Source organism: Phocoena sinus, chromosome 5, assembly GCF_008692025.1.
Source record: "Phocoena sinus isolate mPhoSin1 chromosome 5, mPhoSin1.pri, whole genome shotgun sequence".
Taxonomy (NCBI): domain Eukaryota; kingdom Metazoa; phylum Chordata; class Mammalia; order Artiodactyla; family Phocoenidae; genus Phocoena; species Phocoena sinus.
In genome coordinates, this window is record NC_045767.1 from 20874866 (window position 1) to 20895516 (window position 20651).

Sequence of the window (20651 nt, forward strand, 5' to 3'; positions counted from 1 at the left end):
CCATTTCGTCCAGGTTGTCCATTTTATTGGCGTATAGTTGCTTGTAGTAATCTCTCATGATCCTTTATATTTCTGCAGTGTCAGTTGTTACTTCTCCTTTTTCATTTCTAATTCTATTGATTTGAGTCTTCTCCCTTTTTCTTGATGAGTCTGGCTAATGGTTTATCAATTTTGTTTATCTTCTCAAAGACCCAGCTTTAAGTTTTATTGATCTTTGCTATCGTTTCCTTCATTTATTTTTCATTTAATTCTGATCTGATCTTTATGATTTCTTTCCTTCTGCTAACTTTGGGGTTTTTTCTTATTCTTCTTTCTCTAACTGCTTTAGCTGTAAGGTTAGGTTGTTTATTTGAGATGTTTCTTTTTTCCTGAGGTAGGACTATATTGCTATAAACTTCCCTCTTAGAACTTCTTCACAGCATCCCATAGATTTTGGGTTGTCATGTTTTCATTGTCAGTTTTTTCTAGGTATTTTTTTGATTTCATCTTTGATTTCTTCAGTGATCTCTTGGTTATTTAGTAGTGTATTGTTTAGCCTCCATGTGTTTGTATATTTTACAGATTTTTTCCTGTTATTGATCTCTAGTCTCATAGCATTGTGGTCAGAAAAGATACTTGATATGATTTCAATATTATTAAATTTACCTAGTCTTGTTTTGTGGCCCAGGATATGATGTATCCTGGAGAATGTTCCATGAGCACTTGAGAAGCAAGTGTATTCTGTTGTTTTTGAATGGAATATCCTATAACTATCAGTTAAGTCCATCTTGTTTAATGTATCATTTAAATCTTGTGTTTCCTTATTTATTTTCATTTTGAATGATCTGTCCATTGGTGAAAAAGTTGGGGTGTTAAAGTCCCCTACTATGATTGTGTTACTGTCAATTTCCCCTTTTTTGGCTGTTAACATTTGCCTTATGTATTGAGGTGCTCCTATGTTGGGTTCATAAATATTTACAGTTGTTATATCTTCTTCTTGGATTGATCTGTTGACCATTATGTAGTGTCCTTCTTTGTCTCTTGTAATAGTCTTTATTTTAAAGTCTGTTTTGTCTAATATGAGAATTGCTGCTCCAGCTTTCTTTTGATTTCCATTTGCATAGAGTATCTTTTTTCATCCCCTCACTTTCTGTCTGTATGTGTCCCTAGGTTGAAGTGGGACTCCTATAGACAGCATATATACAGGTCTTGTTTTTGTATCCATTCAGCTAGTCTGTGTCTTTTGGTTGGAACATTTAATCCATTTACATTTAAGGTAGTTACCGATACGTATGTTGCTATTACCATTTTCTTAATTGTTTTGAGTTTGTTATTGTAGGTCTTTTCCTTCTCTTGTGTTTCCCACTTAGAGTAGTTCCTTTAGCATTTGTTGTAAAGCTGGTTTGGTGGTGCTGAATTCTCATTGCTTTTGCTTGTCTGTAATGGTTTTAATTTCTCCGTCGGATCTGAATGAGATCCTTGCTGGGTAGAGTAATGTTGGTTGTAGGTTTTCTCCTTTCATCACTTTAAATATGTCCTACCACTTCCTCCTGACTTGCAGAGTTTTTCCTCAAAGATCAGCTCTAACCTAATGGGGATTCCCTTGTATATTATTTGTTTCTTTTCCCTTGCTGCTTGTAATATTTTTTCTTTGTATTTAATTTTTGATCGTTAGATTAATGTATGTCTTGGCGTGTTTCTCTTTGGATTTGTCCTGTATGGGACTCTCTATGCTTCCTAGACTTGATTGACTATTTCGTTTTCCATAATAGCGAAGTTTTCAACTATAATCTCTTCAAATATTTTCTCAGTTCCTTTTTTTGTCCTCTTCTTCTTCTGGGCCCCCTATAATTCAAATGTTGGTGCATTTAGTGTTGTCCCAGAGGTCTCCGAGACTGTCCTCAGTTATTTTCATTCTTTTTTCTTATTCTGCTCGGCAATAGTTATTTTCACTATTTTATCTTCCAGGTCACTTATCCATTCTTCTGCTTCAGTCATTCTGCTATTGATTCCTTCAAGAGAGTTTTTAATTTCATTTATTGTGTTGTTCATCTTTGTTTGTTTGCTCTTTAGTTCTTCTAGGTCCTTGTTAAACGTTTCTTGTATTTTCTCCATTCTGTTTCCAAGATTTTGGATCATCTTTAGTATCATTACTCTGAATTCTTTTTCAGGTAGACTGCCTGTTTCCTCTTCATTTGTTTGCTCTGGTGGATTTTTACCTTGCTCCTTCATCTGCTGTGTGTTTCTCTGTCTTCTAATTTTGCTTAACTTACTGTGTTTGGGGTCTCCTTTTTGCAGGCTGCAGGTTCATAGTTCCCATTGTTTTTGGTGTCTGCCTCCAGTGGGTAAGGTTGGTTCAGTGGGCTGTGGAAGCTTCCTGGTGGAGGGGACTGGTGCCTGTGTTCTGGAGGATGAGGCTGGATCTTGTCTTTCTGGTGGGCAGAACCACGTCCGGCGATGTGTTTTGGGGTGTCTGTGACCTTATTATGATTTTAGGCAGCCTCTCTGCTAATGGGTGGTGTTGTGTTCTTGTCTAGCTAGTTGTTTGGCATAGGGTATCCAGCACTGTAGCTTGCTGGTCGTTGAGTGGAGCTGGCTGTTAGCATTGAGATGGAGATCTCTGGGAGAGCTTTCACCGTTTTATATTACGTGAATCTGGGAGGTCTCTGGCGGACCAGTGTCCTGAACTCGGCTCTTCCACCTCAGAGGCTCAGGCCTGACACCCGGCTGGAGCACCAAGACCCTGTCAGCCACATGGTGTATAGCACAGGGAACTCTTCTCAGAGCTCTGTGGTGATCTGCTAGTGTTGTTAGGCCTCCTGCAGAGGCAGGGGATGGCTGTGGCTCACCGCAGGGACAAGGACACTGGCAGCAGAAGTTCTGGGTCGTACTCCTTGGCATGAGCCCTCTGGGAGTCTGCCATTAGCCCCACCAAAGAGCCTTTAGCCTCTGAAATCTTTTTTAAAAAACAAAGTATCAGTGAAACAGTGATCCCTATAATGTGCAGTATAGTGACAGAACAAATTGACTGATACGAAATCTTTTTAACAGGTTCTTAAAATTAGATTTAATTTGGGCTCAAATATTAAAAGGAAAATGGAGTGAGCCTGAATGTTGCTTGTGAGTGCTGGAATTGCTCTGGGCTCACAGCCTCTCCGCAGGAGGGAAAGCCTCGTCCACCACCCTGAGCTGCCCCAGGTGTTGGCCCTGCTGTGCCTGAGCCTTTTCTTGGCAGTGCAAGAGAGTTTGTGGTGGCCAGGATCTGGTGCGGGAGGAGTGATGGTACATGCCTGCTTTGCTGCTTTCGATTTTTCTGACGGGAAGCTTTCCTTTGTCTTGTAGGTGAGCGTCCCTATCAATGCCCTTACTGTGAAAAAGGATTCAGTAAAAATGACGGGCTGAAGATGCACATTCGTACTCACACCAGGGTAAGATTATATTCTCTCTCATTAATATTTATTATAAAATCCATACTTATTTTAAAAAGTTTTAACTTTACCTGAGAAAAGAAAGGTGGTATATCCAAAATCATACATTTATATTTATGATGAACATTTGGGAATAATTTTTTTAGACACAACAATGAAAGAAACAGAAATTGAAACTCCCAAAGCATCCCCATTCTTTGAATTGTGAACCAGTTTTTAGGAGTAATAGGAGTTATAAATGACACACTGCCAAGTAAATAGAATGTAGCATTTTAATACTGAAAAATACAAGGATGCTGTCTGAAGAGTATTTGCCAGTAATGCAGATGCCAGCACTTCTTGAACAGAGGTGCGCCTGTCAGCATGTGACCATTAATTAATGCATATGAGCAAGTATACTTGCAAGAAAGACATTGAAAATAATTTGAATTATCATGGGAGGTGGCAAACAAGGAAGGACAGCTTCTTGCTCTACAGGGCGTGCCCGGTGCTGTCTTTCATTCTTTTTTTCCGAGGATGCCCTTTGTGCCTCTGCTGTCAGCACCTCTCACTGGACTCTTGTCATTCTGTTACTTATGGCTTTTTCAGACTCAAGCATCTGCCTCACATGCTATAAAAATAAATGAGCGGCTCACCTTCCATGCAGCTACATTTCTTAGCTCACTGTTCAGTTTAGGACACAATTAGATACTTTATGTGAACTTTCCACTTGAAAACTTGATGTTGTTTTTAAATAGCTCTTCTTGATTTTGCTCTGTCCCATCTTTTCACTGCATTAACTTTCACACAGCTCTGTTCAGCTTGGTCTTTTAAAAGTCCTTATGGTCTGTATGTAAATGCCATATTTTTTCAAATTTTAAGAGACATGCCTAATCCCCTTAAGAGCAATTCTAATTTAGGCTTCTCCTGGATTTCACTTTTTACCTGAGCTGTAAAATGAAACTTGAGAGAAAACACATAATAATAATACCTTTCCAGTGTAATAATATGCTAGCTTTCCACTTCAGTTCTGTAGGCCATAAAAGATAACCTCTGAGGTCCTGTTAAGAAAATACTCCTCTTTGTGGTGGAGGAGAGAGGAGGCTTCTGTGTTCATTAGAGCAAGTCCACATTGCGTTTCTCATGTGATATAAAATGTCATATTCAGAGTATATGGATTTAGGAACTGGAGTAATGGCTAAATATAAAATTCCTTCATAGACCATAAAGGATTAGACAAATGTTACTGTTCACAACATGACTTAAATGTACATACTCAAAATATTTATTTCACAGCGAGCCCTATTAAAGAGGTTTAAGTTAGTTTAGTTTAGGAGGTTGTTTTATGTGTGTGCAGTTGTCACAGTAGTGCCAGTAATGTGTTTTGAAGATATCAACCAACAGGCAAAGGAGCCCTGGTTTCTCTTATCAAAACTCATGAGGCTAACCAAAATCTGGTACTCTATAATTATACCTCAGAAGAGACTGTTCAAATTACTGCAGAGAAAAAAATTACCTTTTGTGTTTTCTCAAGAAAGGGTGATATGATATTTCCAATTCACCTACTTTGGCTTTTACTTTGTTTTAATATAAAGTTTATTAATGGGAATAATACTAATAGTTAAATACAAAGGCCACTAATCACATGCCAGGTACAATATTCTAGAAGTTCACATTTATTCCTTCATGTAAGCCTCACAACAATTCATTAATGCATTTAACAATTCACTTAAGCCTCTGCGAGGTAGGTATTATTATGATCTCTTCTTTAAAAATGAGAAACTGAGGCACAAGCAAGTGAGTAGCAGAGTCGAGATTGGAACCCAGGTAGTCTGGCTTCAGAGACCACCCCCTCACCTACTATGCACACACTACAATGCCTTTTATTCAGTTAATTCAATTAAATATTTTCTTATTCCACTGACTCTGATATACTTTCCTGTATATTTTCAAACTAAGCAAACTGCAGTAATGAACTCAGAAGTTCATTTAAAATTTATTTAAAAGTCTCATGTTCCTTTGAATATTTGGGCCTTGAGTCCAGGATCCCGGAATGCCTCAGGGTGTCCAGGTGCTGTTGGTATCTTTTTAGCAGCTCTCAGGCACTGACTTCACAAAAAGAAAACAAATTCCAGCCTGTGACTAAGGGAACACCAGAGAAGGCCTCGACTAGAAGCCCCAAGATTTTAGACAGAATCCCATACAATTAGTAGAGAGTACTAGCAAAGGAAGAGGGTAAAGAGGTACAAAGAGGCCTTTGGGATTTTGCTTCAAACACTTTTTAAATTTTTCTTTTTCACTCATTATTTATACAGACTGCATCATTTTGAAATCCTGTTTCCTAAGCATTACAGATGTTCTTAGCATATCAGCAACTTTTCAAAAGCTAGTTAAGGTTATTAGCTAATGCAGTCAAGTTAACATCGAGAACCAAAAGAGACTTTTTAAAAAGCATTGTAGAGGAACAGTCTCGGAAAGCTTATATTTTTCCAATATTATTTGGGTTTGTAAGACTCAATTCAAAAGATAACATTACGTTTGGATTGTAACACTTTTCAGTTCCAATCTTTTATTCACCTTACATTTAGTATTTAGATAGCTCTAACTCCAGACATTTTTTTTTGTTCTTTTATCAAAAGCTTTTAATTCCATTACAACAACTGTATCATTCAGCAGGTTGAGTCTTTGAGAAGTTTTGGTGAGACAACACAAAATTGCATGCCACGCCAGCCCCCCCCCCCGATTTGCATTCTGTGAAACCGCACAGACGCCTTAGGGAAGGAACACAAAGTCCTTCACTTTGGAGATTATTTATTGGGTCCAGCAAGGGCCCCAAGCGTGGGAGATGATTTTGCTAAAATCTAAATTTTGCTCAAAGGCTAAACAGTCATTAGTCTTTCACGGAGAGGCCAGGACTCAAGGCGAGGGCAGGTAATTTATTCATTTCCTACAGTATATTCTCTTTATTTTTGGTTTCCAGCACTTAGACTCTGATGTACTAGATATGTCCTTCTTCATTCATCCTGCTTATATTTCTGGTTTATTATTACTAAATTTGGGAAACTTCTCAGCTTTTTTCCCCAAATATTTCTTTGGTCCCTTTCTACTTCTCTTTTTCTAATAAGGTGCCAGTTACATACGTTGGGCTGTTTGATATAGTCCCATAGCTCTTGGTAGTTCTGTTCTGTTTGTCTCTTTGTATCTTTGTGTTTCTAATTTCTCTTGGAGTGTTTTCAGTTTCACTGATTCTTTCCTCTACTGTGCTCAGTCTGCACATTGAAGGATTTCATCTCTGATATCATCATGTTTTTCATTTCTAATAGTTCCATTTGGCTTTTTAAAAATAGCTTCCATGTCTCTGTTGCAGTTGCCCATTGGTTCATGCACGTTGTTCACCTTATCACTGGATTCTTCGACAATATTAATTACAGTTATTTAAATTCTCAGGTGGTTCCACCATCTGGGCCATCTTCCAGTCTCGTTGTGTCCTCTATTCTGTCTCTTGGTAACGGGTTGGGGGAGGGTTTGCTTTTTGTGTGTGACACAGAATTTTGATTGAGTGCCTATTACTGCACGTGAAAGAATAGCATAGACTGAGGTAAATACTATTTATACCTGGAAGTAGGCACACCTCTTCTTCTGCCAGGCCCTTAATACGAGAGGTTGAGCTAATCCAGTAAGTAGTTACGCTGGCTTTGGGTTATGTTGTTGCTATAGTTACCGTAGGCTTTCATCTCCTCCCCCGGTGGTCTGCCATTTCCATGATCTTAGTGGGAGGCCTGGAGGGCCAGGGGATTCCACAGTAGTTCTGCTCCATCATCAGGTTTTAGCAGACCCTGCATGTCTTTGCCACAGAAGTGGTCTTTGCCTTTGTCTGTCAGCTGGTGCTTGTTACTCAGCACTAGACCTGAGTGGGGTAGGGGGTGAGCTTCAGTGAGGGTGTTGGCCTTGTGAGCAGTTCCTTATCTCTCTGTAGGTTCTCTCCTCATCCACCTTCTCGCTTGGGTGATGAAGGAGACAACTTTGGGGAAGGAGTAGGGCCCCTTTAGGGTGGGGTTGGACAGTTGTCTTAGTTTGGACACTGTGGCTTCAACCAAGACTTATAAAACAGCCTCAGTGATAATATTAATTTTCCCGGGACTTTTAGGCTTGGAGATGCTCCAGACATAGTTCCAGGACCACTGCCCCCCCACCCCATCTCTGTTGTCTTTTGTCTAAAAGGTCTTCTTGACCACCCTAAACTATATCTGAGGTATAAATGTCATTTCTTAACTCTTTATGTGTAATAGCTCAAGTCCATTTTAGTACATTATACTTAGGAACTATAGATCACCTGAAAATCAGGGACCTCAGGTTTATGTTGTTAAGACACATTGAGCCAAAACACTGGCTGTCAGTGAGTTAACATAAGTGCTCATAAGTATCCGTTTTGTAAACATTAAGGTCAAAGAAATTGTTTTTTGTAACCTTTTACCACAGAAAGCTTCATGTCTCGTTTAATCACTTTTGATGTTCAACATGGAAAACACCTGGACCAATTAGAAAGTTATTCCAGAAACCTTGCCTTTGGAACACCAGTTAAAACACCCAATTGGCTTACACAGGTTTCAGTGTTCTAGGATCACAGCTGAGTCTCCAGCCTTGTTTGTAGGAACAACCAGATTAGTTATTAAAAATATTAAAATGGAATTAATTGCCAGTGGTTAAGAGTAATGGCCAGTCTCTTATGTCATTTTATATTTTGTTAATTTTCTTTCATGAAACTTCCTATCCCTGATCCTTACGCAGTTCAGATGTTTGGCGGGTTTATAAATGTGTGCACGTTGCACTTTCTTTAGACACCTTGTAGTGAGACCCTGGGTCTCCAAGGCCAGACTGGAGTGGGTGTCTTGGACATCAGGCAGTTCTGGATTTATCTGGAGGCTTCGGGGTGGTACAGCATTGTAGCAATTTGTAAAGTATGCAAAAATTCAGACCACAGCATCCAGCTGGTGAATCATGTGGGAGCAATGTAAGCTTGATGTTGAAGGAAAAAGAAGAGCGTTAATTTCTTATGGGTGAAGATGTTGGAGGAGGGGGATTGACCAGCGGATGTCAAGGGGAAGAAGAGGCAAGAAGGAGCTCCCTAGCTCCAGGAGCATGGGATAGAATTCTCAAGGTAGCCTTGGTTAAGAACAGAACGAGGTCTTTTAAGGAAGAGAGCCAGCTTGGAATCCTCATGAACACATTATGAGGCATGCCTAAAAAACTTAGGCGACAGATGCAGAAGCAGGTCTGCTGAATCAGGTAGCGGGTAGGCGAGTTGATTCCAGAAATGCTGGAGAGAGAGGGTGGCGTTTGAGCTGAGCTCTGAGGACGGTAGAGGAGGGTATGCTGGGCACATGTAACCACACAGACAAAGTGAGAGCAGTACGTACAGACCCAGTTAGGGTGGCCTGTCCCCTGGGACCAAGTCCGAGGATGCACGTTGAAGTCTGACTGCAGCTGAGACAGGCTAGGACCGAGGAGTTGGTCTCAATCCTGGAAACATATCTTGTTTTGAGTGGTGTGTCTTACTTTGAGGGGTGGGTCACATCGTTGGCTCTCTTTTGGAAAGGTTGCTCTGAAGTCATCCTTGAGAGTGAATTGAGGCAGGACTGGAGGCGGGGGCCCCGAGGCAGGCATGCCAGAAGCGGCTGAACGAGACAGAGCACCCACACCAGGCAGCCTTGGGATTTGAAAGTAGGGAACTTGTATGAGAGACAGCTTTGAAAGAGTCTTGACAAAGTCTGGGTGTGTAGTACACGTAGGTGGTGAAAAGTAGGGACGGGGCTGAACCTGAGATCCTAGAAGGGGTGCTTTGGGGGATGGGGAGTTCCCACAGACAGGAAGAGTAGGTAGTCGATGTAGAGAGAGCAAGTAGAGGAGAGGAAGGTGTTGCCGGTTCACACTTGTGCAGGCTAAGTATGTGAAGAACATGCTCAGCTGTTTCTGTTTTTATATCTAGGTAAGAGGAAGAGATTTTTAAAAATTCAATAATTTTTAAGTTTATTACAATTTTAGAGAAAACTTAATTAAAAAAATTTTTGTTTTTCTAAACTTCATCAGCTTTTGTGATGTAGGGACAAGAGGATCTGGCGCATTGCCATTATTTGAAAACATCTTTAATTTTGTTTTGGAATTACTAAATCTTTTATTGTTTTTAGAACCCACATATTGCTTGGGGGATTTTGTATGGCCTGCAAATGAATTGTTTAAGATAAATGGCTTTAAGATACCATTGTATTTTCTTTGGCTCAGAAAACATACCTGCATGAAATGGAACATGCTTATTCTATCACAGTAAGCTCCCTTTTCTCTGTAAAAGGGAAAATCAGACCATTTGAAAAATAACTTTCTTTCCAGGGACTGACATCGTTCTTTTTGCCCTTTCTTTCCCCTTTTTCTCTGTGGAAATTCTTCCTGATGGCCATCAACTCCCTTGGCAGAGTGCCTCCCCTTCTTACTCTCTGTGCAGCTCTGCTCTTGAGCTAGTCAGCTCTCTTAAAATCACCAGCAAAGAACGTTTTCAGCTTCTTGGTTAGGTATACTGTTTCGGCATGCCAAATGATGGTCCTAAAAGTAGGACTTCGGGTCCAGGCATTCTAGGATCTGAGGAGCGGTTCCCTGAATTTCCCTAGGTTTTGAGAGTAAGAGGTGACAACTTAAAATAAGTTGGATCTCATACGTTTGACAAATTTATTGGGTGGGTGGGTACATTATCCTATAGGAAAATAGACAAAAGTCTTATGTGGAATGAAATCCTGTTTCACTGTATTTAGGGTTATAAGCGTAGAGTTCCACTGATGTGTGGAATTGAACTGGACCTAGGCATCAAGTGTGATTTTTCTGCAGAGTTTTTTTTAATAGTGCTTACATTTTCATTGAGTATTTTTGTGCCTAACTTGATTTTTAGAAGGAAAAAAAAAAGCTGGGACTATCCATCTAAAGCATAATGTGCATTAGTTGGAATAATGGTGTGGTAAGGTAGCCTCCGAGACGGTTATCCTCAGTTTCTTCCCTCCCCATATACATGTGCTGCTCTTTACATCGACAGGTAGAGCCTAACTTCCCTTCTTTTGAATCTGGGTTGGCCACAATGACCTGCTTGACTAATAGAAGGCAGCAGAGGTGATATTCTAGGACTTCTGAGACTAGGTGGTAAGAAACCTTGCAGTTTTTGCCTACATCTCTTGGAACCAACCACCATGCTGTGAGGACCCGAGGTCACGTGGAGACGCCACAGAAGGGCGCTCCGCAAACAGCCGACAGGAACTGCCAGCCATGTGAGTAAGCCATTTTGGAAACCTAGGCGACTTCAGCTGCACCCAACTGACCGCAACTTCAAGAAAGATTCTAAGAGAGAACTTTGCCTGTGTAAGAGTCAATCCACAAACCCAGTCACTCCCACAAAAAAAATACCCCCCCATCAGTCCATAAAACCATAAGAAATAATAGCTTGTTTCGGGTCACTTAAGTTTTGAGGTGGCTTATTATGCAGCAGTCGATAACTGGGCGAGGGCTAAATATTACGTATTGCTGAATAAGTACAATTTTCATTGTGAAATATGCTTCTATATTTTAAGGTCATTGACATTTCTGGACAAAGTGTTAACGTGAGCACTTGCAGAGGTTAGCTGTTGTATCACAATATCATCATTTGGCAATGGGAGCCATGTTTTGTAATTGGAAAAATATAATTCTTAAAATTCAGTTTAAAAAATGATACGGTTGTTCAGAAAGGCATACACTGTTCTGAAAGAGGATTTGAGAGACCTAGAAACATGAACTGTAAGGCTCTCACGATACTTATGTGCTATTTAATTCATAGATCCAAAGTCTGGTGGCAAGTTTGCTTATGTAACCCTGAAGTATGTATAAGTGAGCTAAATTAAGAGGTTTCTTTTCAGTTAATAGGCCTTATAATTGGTGTGGCAGTGGGATGGCTGGAGTGATGAGACCCATTGCCATTATAAGATTTTCTCTTCCATGCTTTTTAGAAAGGTAAATGGACCTCCAAAGAGTCTAAAACTAGGTTATCTATCCGTATTACAAGCAGGAATGATCCCTGTTTCGGGGCCTTTGGTGTGTAATTCTTGCCTTTGGGGCTGGGGTCTGGCAAACTCGATTAGGGGTGGTCTCCGTTCAGAGGTAATGATCATGAGTAGACTGTTACTTGCGTCATTTCCTGTTTAGGACTTTCTGTTTGATTTGGCTACTTTCTGATTGCAGCTGTTTAAAATACACAAACCTCTGTTTTTGAGTTTAACAAATTGACTGTTATAATTTGTTTATATGCTTCTCCTTTCTAGACCTTCACTTTCATGTGGACAGGAACCTTACACCTCTTTTTCCTCAGCATCTGTGTGTGCCTGACACCTAGTGGGTTATCGGATTTTTTGAATGAATGCAGTTAAATTATATCAATAGTAAACTATATTAAATTTACCAAATTAACTCAGAAAATATATAGGTAAATAATATATATGAAATCATTCATTCATTTACTCGACAAATATTTACTAAGTGACTACAGCATGCTGTAAACTGAGACTACAGCAATAAACAGATTAGACATTGTTCCTACCCTCAGTGGAGCTTGAAGTCTGTGTATCGTAATAAGAGTAATTCTTACTTAACCTGCAATGCCTTCTCATACTCAGAAGGTCCGAGAAGACAAGAGTGTCTTCAGCAGATATTTGTGATGTGTCCATCATGTGCCAGAAACCGCTGTGTCACCGGCCCTGTCTGTGTCCATCAGGAAAGATGCACGCTAAAAACGTTATCTTAAGTAATAAATAAAATGAAGTATGCAAAGTGGTGGAGAGGGAAATACTGGGTCCCAAGTGTGTAAGCAGGCGCTAAGCCTGGTCCTGAGATCCTGGCATCTTTGGTGTGGCGCTTTCCTGCCTCACGGCAGTCCTCCTTCATTGTGTTGGTTTTCTTCTGTTATATGTGCATCTCCACTTTTGCTCACATTACAGTGAGTAAAAGCCAGTTCTCTCTGTCTAGGCAGGAATGGCCCCTGTATACCTTTTGCTCTGTGCTCGACGTACCTTGTTTGTGTGTATACTGAGCCCACTTTGCCCTGCCTGCCTTCTTGGACTGTTCTTGTCATCTGGCTTTAAAGACTTTATTCTGAGAGGTCTGTCTGCCGAAGAGGGAAGCTGGAGGTCTGTGGTCCTATGATGGAGCCATTCCCACCCTTTCTATCTGCCCTGACACACCTGGCAGGGGAAGCTCAGGTGGGCTGTGCACCTCAGGCCATAGTGTGGGCTACATACAGTGCTTCAGGCTCCGGCCTGAGCCCCTGCTGCTTATTTGCTCACTGAAGACAGCATCTGGTATGGACACGAATGATCACATTGTTAGGGGATGACATTAAAATTCATCTCATTTGTAGAAAAGGAAGTAGACCACTTGTAAACTGTAGTACTTTACTATTAATGAGAAATCACTTTACCGCTCTCTATAGTATATCACTGTGCCAAGGCTTTGAGGTTGTGCCAGTTGATCTAAAGGTTGTCCCTTTTAGAGCCGAGGATACAGGATAATTCATTTATTCTGCAACTCTTTATTAAGCCTACTGTGTGCCAGGACTGTACTAGGTCCCTGGGATAACATGGTTGACTGTCTAGTACAAGGCGCCTAGGAGTTTCAGGTCCTTTCATGTGATGGATCGTGGTGTGTAGAGAGGGTGTCATAAAAAAAGAGGCTTCCAGCGTGAGCAGAGGACAGATGATGAAGGTTCTCTGGATGCTCGATGAAAGTATTTAGAATTTACCCTCAGGGCTGTTGAGAAGTCCTGAAAGGTCAGGGCCTCAGAGTTTTGGCTTTTTCAGGCCCGTCTAAGTACTTTGTTTATAGCTGATTACCAGCCAGTACCAGCCCTTCCCTGACTGTCAGGTGCCCTTGGTCTTAAATGTTCGAGGTCTCTGTTCCATGGTCATGGTTCCTGGGACTCTGCTTAGCCTGCTGATCCCTTTTGACTACTTTGCCCAGGGAGTTTTGGGCAGGGACAGGGGGTGCTTCCAGGCAAGCCATCCCTGGAGAAACAGTAAAAGCCTTTTCCAGTGACCTTTTTCGAGTCTACGTTTGGTCTTCCTTTTTTCCCACTGCTTTAGAGTAAGGAGTAAAACATCTGCCTAAAATCAAATGACCCTACCACCCATCCCGCCCCCTCCAAACCTGACAGGAGAGCTGTTTTCAGCATTTTAAGTGATCCACTCTTTTCTGCTCCAGTAGGGTAAAGTAACACAAATACATATATCACATGAGTGCCTTTTCTCCCCCATCGGTCACATAAGCAACCCTGAGGGACTATTAACACAGCTAGGATCAACATGAAATTTTAACTGAGGTATTGGTGAGGCTTTGAGTTCATTATCATTTGAGCTTATGGGTAATGTAAAACTCAGGCAGAATTTCATTGGAAGGGATTATTATTTTTTTTATAAATTTATTTGTTTTTATCTTTAGCTGTGTTGGGTCTTTGTTGCTGCGCACGGGCTTTCTCTAGTTGCAGCAGGCGGGGGCTACTCTTCGTTGCGGTGCGCGGGCTTCTCATTGCAGCGGCTTCTCTTGCAGTGGCGGAGCACAGGCTCTAGGCACGAGGGCTTCAGTAGTTGTGGCATGTGGACTCAGTAGTTGTGGCTCGCGGGCTCTAGAGCACAGGCTCAGTAGTTGTGGCGCACGGGCTTAGTTGCTCCATGGCATGTGGGATCTTCCCAGATCAGGGCTCGAACCCGTGTCCCCTGCATTGGCAGGTGGGTTCTTAACCACTGAGCCACCAGGGAAGCCCTGAAGGGATTATTTATGGAATATTTGGTTAACTGATTTATAATGCTGTTATCCTGAACAGTAGGAATAAAATCAGATCCCTGCGTTTTAAGTTGCAAAGACTTACGATGACATATGGCCTTTCTTGATTATCTCACATAATGTCTTAAAAATTGAAAACAAAAGAATTTATCTTAGAGCACTCTATGACAGTTTCTATTTAACTTTTCTTAACAATGACCTCAAACAGTTGTTGCATAGAGAACTTCTAATTAAGTAAGAAATTTTTGACAGATGTGGTATGTTTCATATTGTAACTCTTAAGATTTAGAAGAGCATACATTTAGTCTCAGTTGCCCTTTTAAGTTATGTGCTGTATATTCAAGGAAGGGTTAAGAAAAAGGGTTAGCTCTTAAGTATTCTGGGGGGAAAGATGATCAGCTAGAGCATAAGAAGCCCTGTGAGAGAAGTATTCCAAGGGTGTTACAAACACACAGAGGAGGAGTCCCTGCTTCACCAGGGGAGAAGGGTACAGGCAAGGAAAGGTGTCAGGAGAAACATCAGTGAGAGTTTAGTCTACAGGACTAGAAAGCTCACTCACGAAGACTCCATGGAATGAAAAAAAAACGGCAGAGCAACAGAAGATCCTCCGAAAGGAAACCAAGAAGGAGCAGCCAGAGAGGCTGAAGGAGAACCAGGGGAAAAGAGGTGACACCAGAGCTCCAGGAGAGGAAGAGATTTAGCACTTCAGGGAGAAATCACATGTCCTATCTTCCCCTTGGAGTCCCATGACCTATAAGCATACTACAGGTTGGAAAGTCCAGCGATAAAGATGTTTCATATATTGTTTGTTTAACCTAGCATTTACCAAGGTAATTTGAGCAGAGTCAATGAGTGTGTGTGTGTGTGTGTGTGTGTGTGTGTTACATCTCACGGAGGGTTGTGTTCTACAAAACACTATTTAGGAAATCTTGGTCTAATTCATCCCATGATTGGCTGCCACAGTAATACTTACAAAGGTCAACTTCGATGTGTCTCAGTTACTAAAGTAAACAAAAATGAAAACAAACCGACGGTGGCTCCTCATTGCCTACAGACTGGCACCCAGACTGGCCTGAGGTGCCCTGTGCCTCCTGGCCATGGCGCCCCCTGCCCATGGCGCCCCCTGCCCTTTGTCCAGCCCCACTTTCCTTGAGTACACAGACACACAGTATTGAGAGCATGTCCTCCTCCCTCAGCTCACCATGTTTTTCTGCATCGGCTTCAATATTTCTTGAGGGTACGAATAAAATAATCCTGTCCTCTGGCCTCTCCCCGCTTCCTGTGGAGATCTTAGCTCTCCTTAAAACTCCTGATCAGGCATCAGTTTCTCCACAGCCTTCCCAGCCACCCCTGCCATGGACGTACTTTACTGATACATTAATTCTACTATATTAAATCAGTTTTTTTCACTTTCATGTCATAGTTTTCCTTTTCTTCTTTTTTCCTTAGCGCTCCATTCATTTATTCATTCAGTAATTCAGCAGTGTAACTGTATGTCTTTTAATTTTCTACTTATCCTTATTGGTGTTTATATATCTTTTCTGTAAAAAGGGAAACTTTCTAAATAGTAGGAACTCATTAGATACTTGTTGAACTGATCATTACGTGTCAGCTAATCATAAGTGTAAGTCATGGGGCTTTAAGTCAGTGGCGTTTTAGTCCAACTGTCTCTTCCTCTCCCCTGGCACCCACGGTGGAAACCCGACACGTTGGCTAAGGGCTCCTGGATCCTCCTGAACTGTGCCTGGGAGGGCTGGGCTGGGGCAGAGTGCTGTCAGAGAATGTCATCGCTGTAATAATAATGCAGTTGTTTCAGGGATGTCTGCTGAACTCCTTCATGAACTCGGTATATCAACAAGGGGTGTATGTAGAGCAGTTTGCAGATTTAGCTAAAATAAAACTCTATAAATATTTAGCATTTAAGCTGATGGCTGCTTTGCCACCACTATATTATCTTTAGACTTCAATAACATACTTCAGGAGTTAAAGGAAAGTACATACTGTCAGAAATGTGTAAAGAGAATTTTTCTTTGTTTTTAGGATAGACAGTATACAATTAATTTTTAAAAGAAATGAGGCCATTAGTTTTGGAAAAGTAATATATTTCTATACTGTTTTCTCTGTGAAAGAGAATTTTATATTCATCTTGCACTCTATTCAGGGAGTTTTAATTACTAAAGTATCATAAGAATCTTGAAATAAAGGACTGTCTATTTATATGAAGGTCCCGTTAATGGAGTTCAAGAACAATGCCATATTGAGGCTCGTACATAATTTCCTTTCTTTATAAAATCACCTCATTTATCTTGTCATGGTTTGTGTGCCTTTTTCAATTTTGAATTACATTATTCATAAGCATATTTTGATAATACATAGAAGAAAGCAGGTTGATATAATATATAAAATACCCTCATTGAATTCCTATTATGGGCTAAGCATTATGATAAGCAAAATCCTATGAAATAGGTATAGTATCTCAGGTTACAAATGTGGGAAGTGAGACTTGAGAGATTAGGTAGCTCGTCCAGAGTCATACGACTAATAGTGGGCAGCATGAAGATTGGAACTCAGATCCCTTTATTGCTAAAGACCTTATTCTTTATTACTACGTATATAGCTACCAAGATGTTCTAAAGGATTATCTTCCATATTCCATGAACCAGTCTTTTACAAAAATTCTAAGAATAGTGGTGTTGACTTCTCCAGTTCAGAAAAAACTCATGGCTGCTCCTAAGTCCACTGGACTCCTCCCCTCCCAGCCCCCCTTGCAAGGTCCCCAGGATTCATGCTATAGTGTCTTGCTGGAGAATGCTCCACGAAGACTGTCACAAAGGTACCCCTCATAGAAAATTATTCAACAGTACCAGTATGACCTCTATAGGCGTTTTCCCTTCACTTGCATTTAAAACTATTTTCAAGAAAATATTGTTAATATTTTGAAAGCCACCAGGGAGAGATATTTCACGTGCCTCGTAATCCATTTAAATAAGTGAAAATTCAGTGTAGGGAGATTTACTCCTCACATCTTATGTAAATCCCTCATGTTGCAGTTTCTCTGCATCATTGGAAACTAAAACAGCATTTTCAATGTCAGAACCTTTCAGATCTTTGAAGATGGCTATTTTAGGTATAATATTTTTCCAGGAAGATACATCTCAGCCAAGAACGACTCACAAGGTCACATAGCAAGTTGATAACAAGATCAGCGGTCAGGACATGTGAACTATGGCTTTGGAGGACCCGTCAGGCTGGTCAGTCGTGCTGCTTTCATCTCCAGGAGGTTATGAATATTTTTTAAATGCTTTGATTTCAGTATTTAGGATAGAAGTCTATTGTTTTTGATTCAGTTTAAATTATCATGTGGATGTTCCCTTTTTCTCCCTAAAAGAAGCTTTGTTCTTTGATGTTTTTCACTCTAAAAGAGGCAGTTAGTGGTTCTAAGAACACATCATTTACAATTTGACTAACCCAGACCATATTTATGTTCAAGTGAAAACCTGCATATCCTGAGAAACATTAAGGCTCTGGCTATCTCCTTTTTCACTTTCCCAAGACTGAGTCCTTATGCTCTGTATAAATCATGGTTCATGAGAGAGAAAATCACCTCCTTGTGGGGTCCTAGATGCATAGCTTCTAGGTGGGCTTTTGCTCCACTGCTTTTGAGGACTATTTGGATGTGCTACTTTAACATTTTTTTATTGAACATTTTAACATTAATTTAAACATGTAAAATTCCATTCTTTCCCTTCAATTCTCATCTCATTTTTAGTTCTGTTCTCAATTGTAAATTATTTTTTGTCACAGATTTGGCTATTTTCCAGTCAAATCCTATTTCTTGTGTCTGTCTTCTATTTAGTTGATCTCCTTGTTATGGGAAATCTGTCTAATGTGGGTGCTTCCCTTTCTTGTGACCTCAGTTCTTCTAGGAAGTATTTAAGTACAAATATTAAAAGGTTAATGCCATGCCTGTAATGCAACACTGAGCAGAGTACGTATGTGGTGGTCGATCTTGCTTGGTGAGAAAGTGAAAGAGGAATTTGTACAAAAGAAGTGACTCTACCAAGTTCTATGATATCATGTCCTTGCAAAATGAAAGCAGGCATTAACTCAAAGAAAAAAGCCAATTGGTCTGTTTCATTTTTATGAATATTTGGACATTATTAAATGTAACTCAGTGTTCTCTGAAATCATTATTGTATGGAAACAGAATCAGAAAGAATATATATATTTATATTTACCATTACATGTGATATAAATATATAATTACATAATTGTATAATATATAACATCCATAAAAATATAAATTATACATAATTTTTATAATTTTATAAATACATAAAAATAAATATAGGGTATTTATAATTTTAGAAATCTATAAGATATCTAAAAATATATCATATTTTTTCAATTTAGGTTCCTCTATAATTATATGCTCAAGATTGTAACTAGAAATAACAGGAACCAGGATTGAGAGACGTTTCTCAAGTACAATTTTGTCACTAAATGTTATTTATATATTAATGTTTATAGTATAAGATTGTAAAGACATATCAGACAAATGGATTGTGTTCCTAAGTTTTCTTTTGTAGAACTCTGATTTATAGTGATGATGGTGGTGCTGATTGCCTGTGGCCCTGATGCTGGATTGTAATAGATGCGTAGTGTAGATTACTGATTTGAGATTTGGTGTTCTGGAAATCATGAAGCAGGAGGAATGGGCAAGAGGCTTTGGGGACTGGTAATCAGATCTGAAACCTTTGACTCCAGGGTCAGTGGCTGAGCTAGGGCAAGTTGTGAGTGACATAAACCACTCGTCCAAGGACTGATCATTATAATGATGGAAAACCGATGGTCTGAGGTTCCTCAGTGGTACTTTCAGAGTATAAAGTACTTTCTGCCTCAGCAAAAAGTGAAGACATTTGAGAACCTTCTTAAGCTTTAGCACTACCCTTGAGGCTCTCTGAGTGCCTGGCCGCTGAGCCCTAAAGCCTATGGTACTGGACTTGACCCAGGTCTCAAATATCCCAGAGTATTCATACCAGAGGCAGGCTGGATCCCAGCCCCAAAACTCAGCACATCAGTGGGGGAAATTCTAGAGGTTTTCCCAGGACTAGTCTCAGTAAGCATTACAGTGTATTAATTTGAATTCCACGTAACTCAAACTTTTGTTATTACCATATACATCATGTCTATATGTATACATATCATGTATCTATACACATATACATATACCTTTCTTATGCATGCAGTTTGCTGTTGCAGCTACTCCTTGTATTCAGTGAAGGAACATGTTTGGTTCACTGTGCCAGTATAAGTTAAAATGAACATTTTGCTAGAGTGGATGTGCCTGACTGCTTTGGATCTTATATGTGTATATTTGGCTTTGTAGAGGCAACAGAAGTGAAGGAACTAAAATTAACGTGTTTTTAGACATGCAAGCAGTGTACCAAGTCATTGCCAAAAAAATGACATTCCATCTACGCTACAGTCTTCAACATGCGGGACAGTTTATCACCAAGTAATATATGACTGAATGCCTGAATTTTGAATTTTTTAAATATTAAATTCTGTTTATATTTCCCCATTGGCAGGACATAAGTGAGTTCTCCAACATCTGTCGTTTTAAGAGCTGAGATGTCTGTTCCTTCTTATGCAATACGGGGCCTAGAGCCCCAGGGATCTACTCTACTACCCACCCCCAACCTCACTTTTGTGTCTTGGGATGACCAGTGTATGTTTTCATCCCTTTCTGAAAAGAGGTCTTTGGAGATTGGTTGTGTACTTTATTTGATAGGAAAGAAACACATGCACTCATTGAACTCTCCCTGAGCATGTGGACCTCACTGTGGCCTAGGTCCTTTCTGTGCAAACTAAGAATTATGTTAACTGACTCTTCTGCCAAGTGTGTTATTTATGTTGATTTGACTTAGACAATACCTGGCTACTGTAGAAAAACCATTGCCACCGCACTAAAAGAGAGAGAACAGATTTCTAAGAAATTGGACTGGCAGTTCTCTTCTTACATGTCAGTATATTCTGAGGGGACTGGTATCTCTAAATCAAGAGGTAAATGTAAAGAATTAAATCGGTAAAACAAGATCAATATGCAAAAGAATGGCTCAGAATTGAGATCTGTGATTCCATCAGTTTCCTTGTGTCTTGGAATTTAGTAAAAACAAGGAAGTGGCCTCAATTAAGTCTTTTCTTTTACCTAATATATTCGGAGAGAATGATTTGGACAATTTCTGAGTAACAGTTCATCTCTGTCAAAATGTTCTTCCTTTAACAAAACAATAAAACAAAAACCACCTTCTTGAGGGAAGAGCATTTTGTTTGGCCAGAGCAAAAACGTGGCACTTCATCCTGAAGTACTGCTTTTCTTCATCCTTGTGCTTCCAGTACCCTTAACTTATGCCCGCTGGGATG

The 20651-nt window shown here is 40.1% G+C and overlaps 1 protein-coding gene across 2 annotated transcripts in view; it reads left to right on the plus strand.

Moving 5' to 3' along the window:
- Window positions 1–20651, plus strand: part of PRDM5 (PR/SET domain 5) — a 209615-nt gene that overhangs the window by 158698 nt on the left and 30266 nt on the right. For both annotated transcript variants that reach the window (XM_032633777.1, XM_032633779.1), the window contains exon 14: window positions 3322–3407. In XM_032633777.1, the coding sequence (XP_032489668.1) occupies window positions 3322–3407 (86 nt within the window). The remainder of the gene's footprint in view (window positions 1–3321; window positions 3408–20651) is intronic.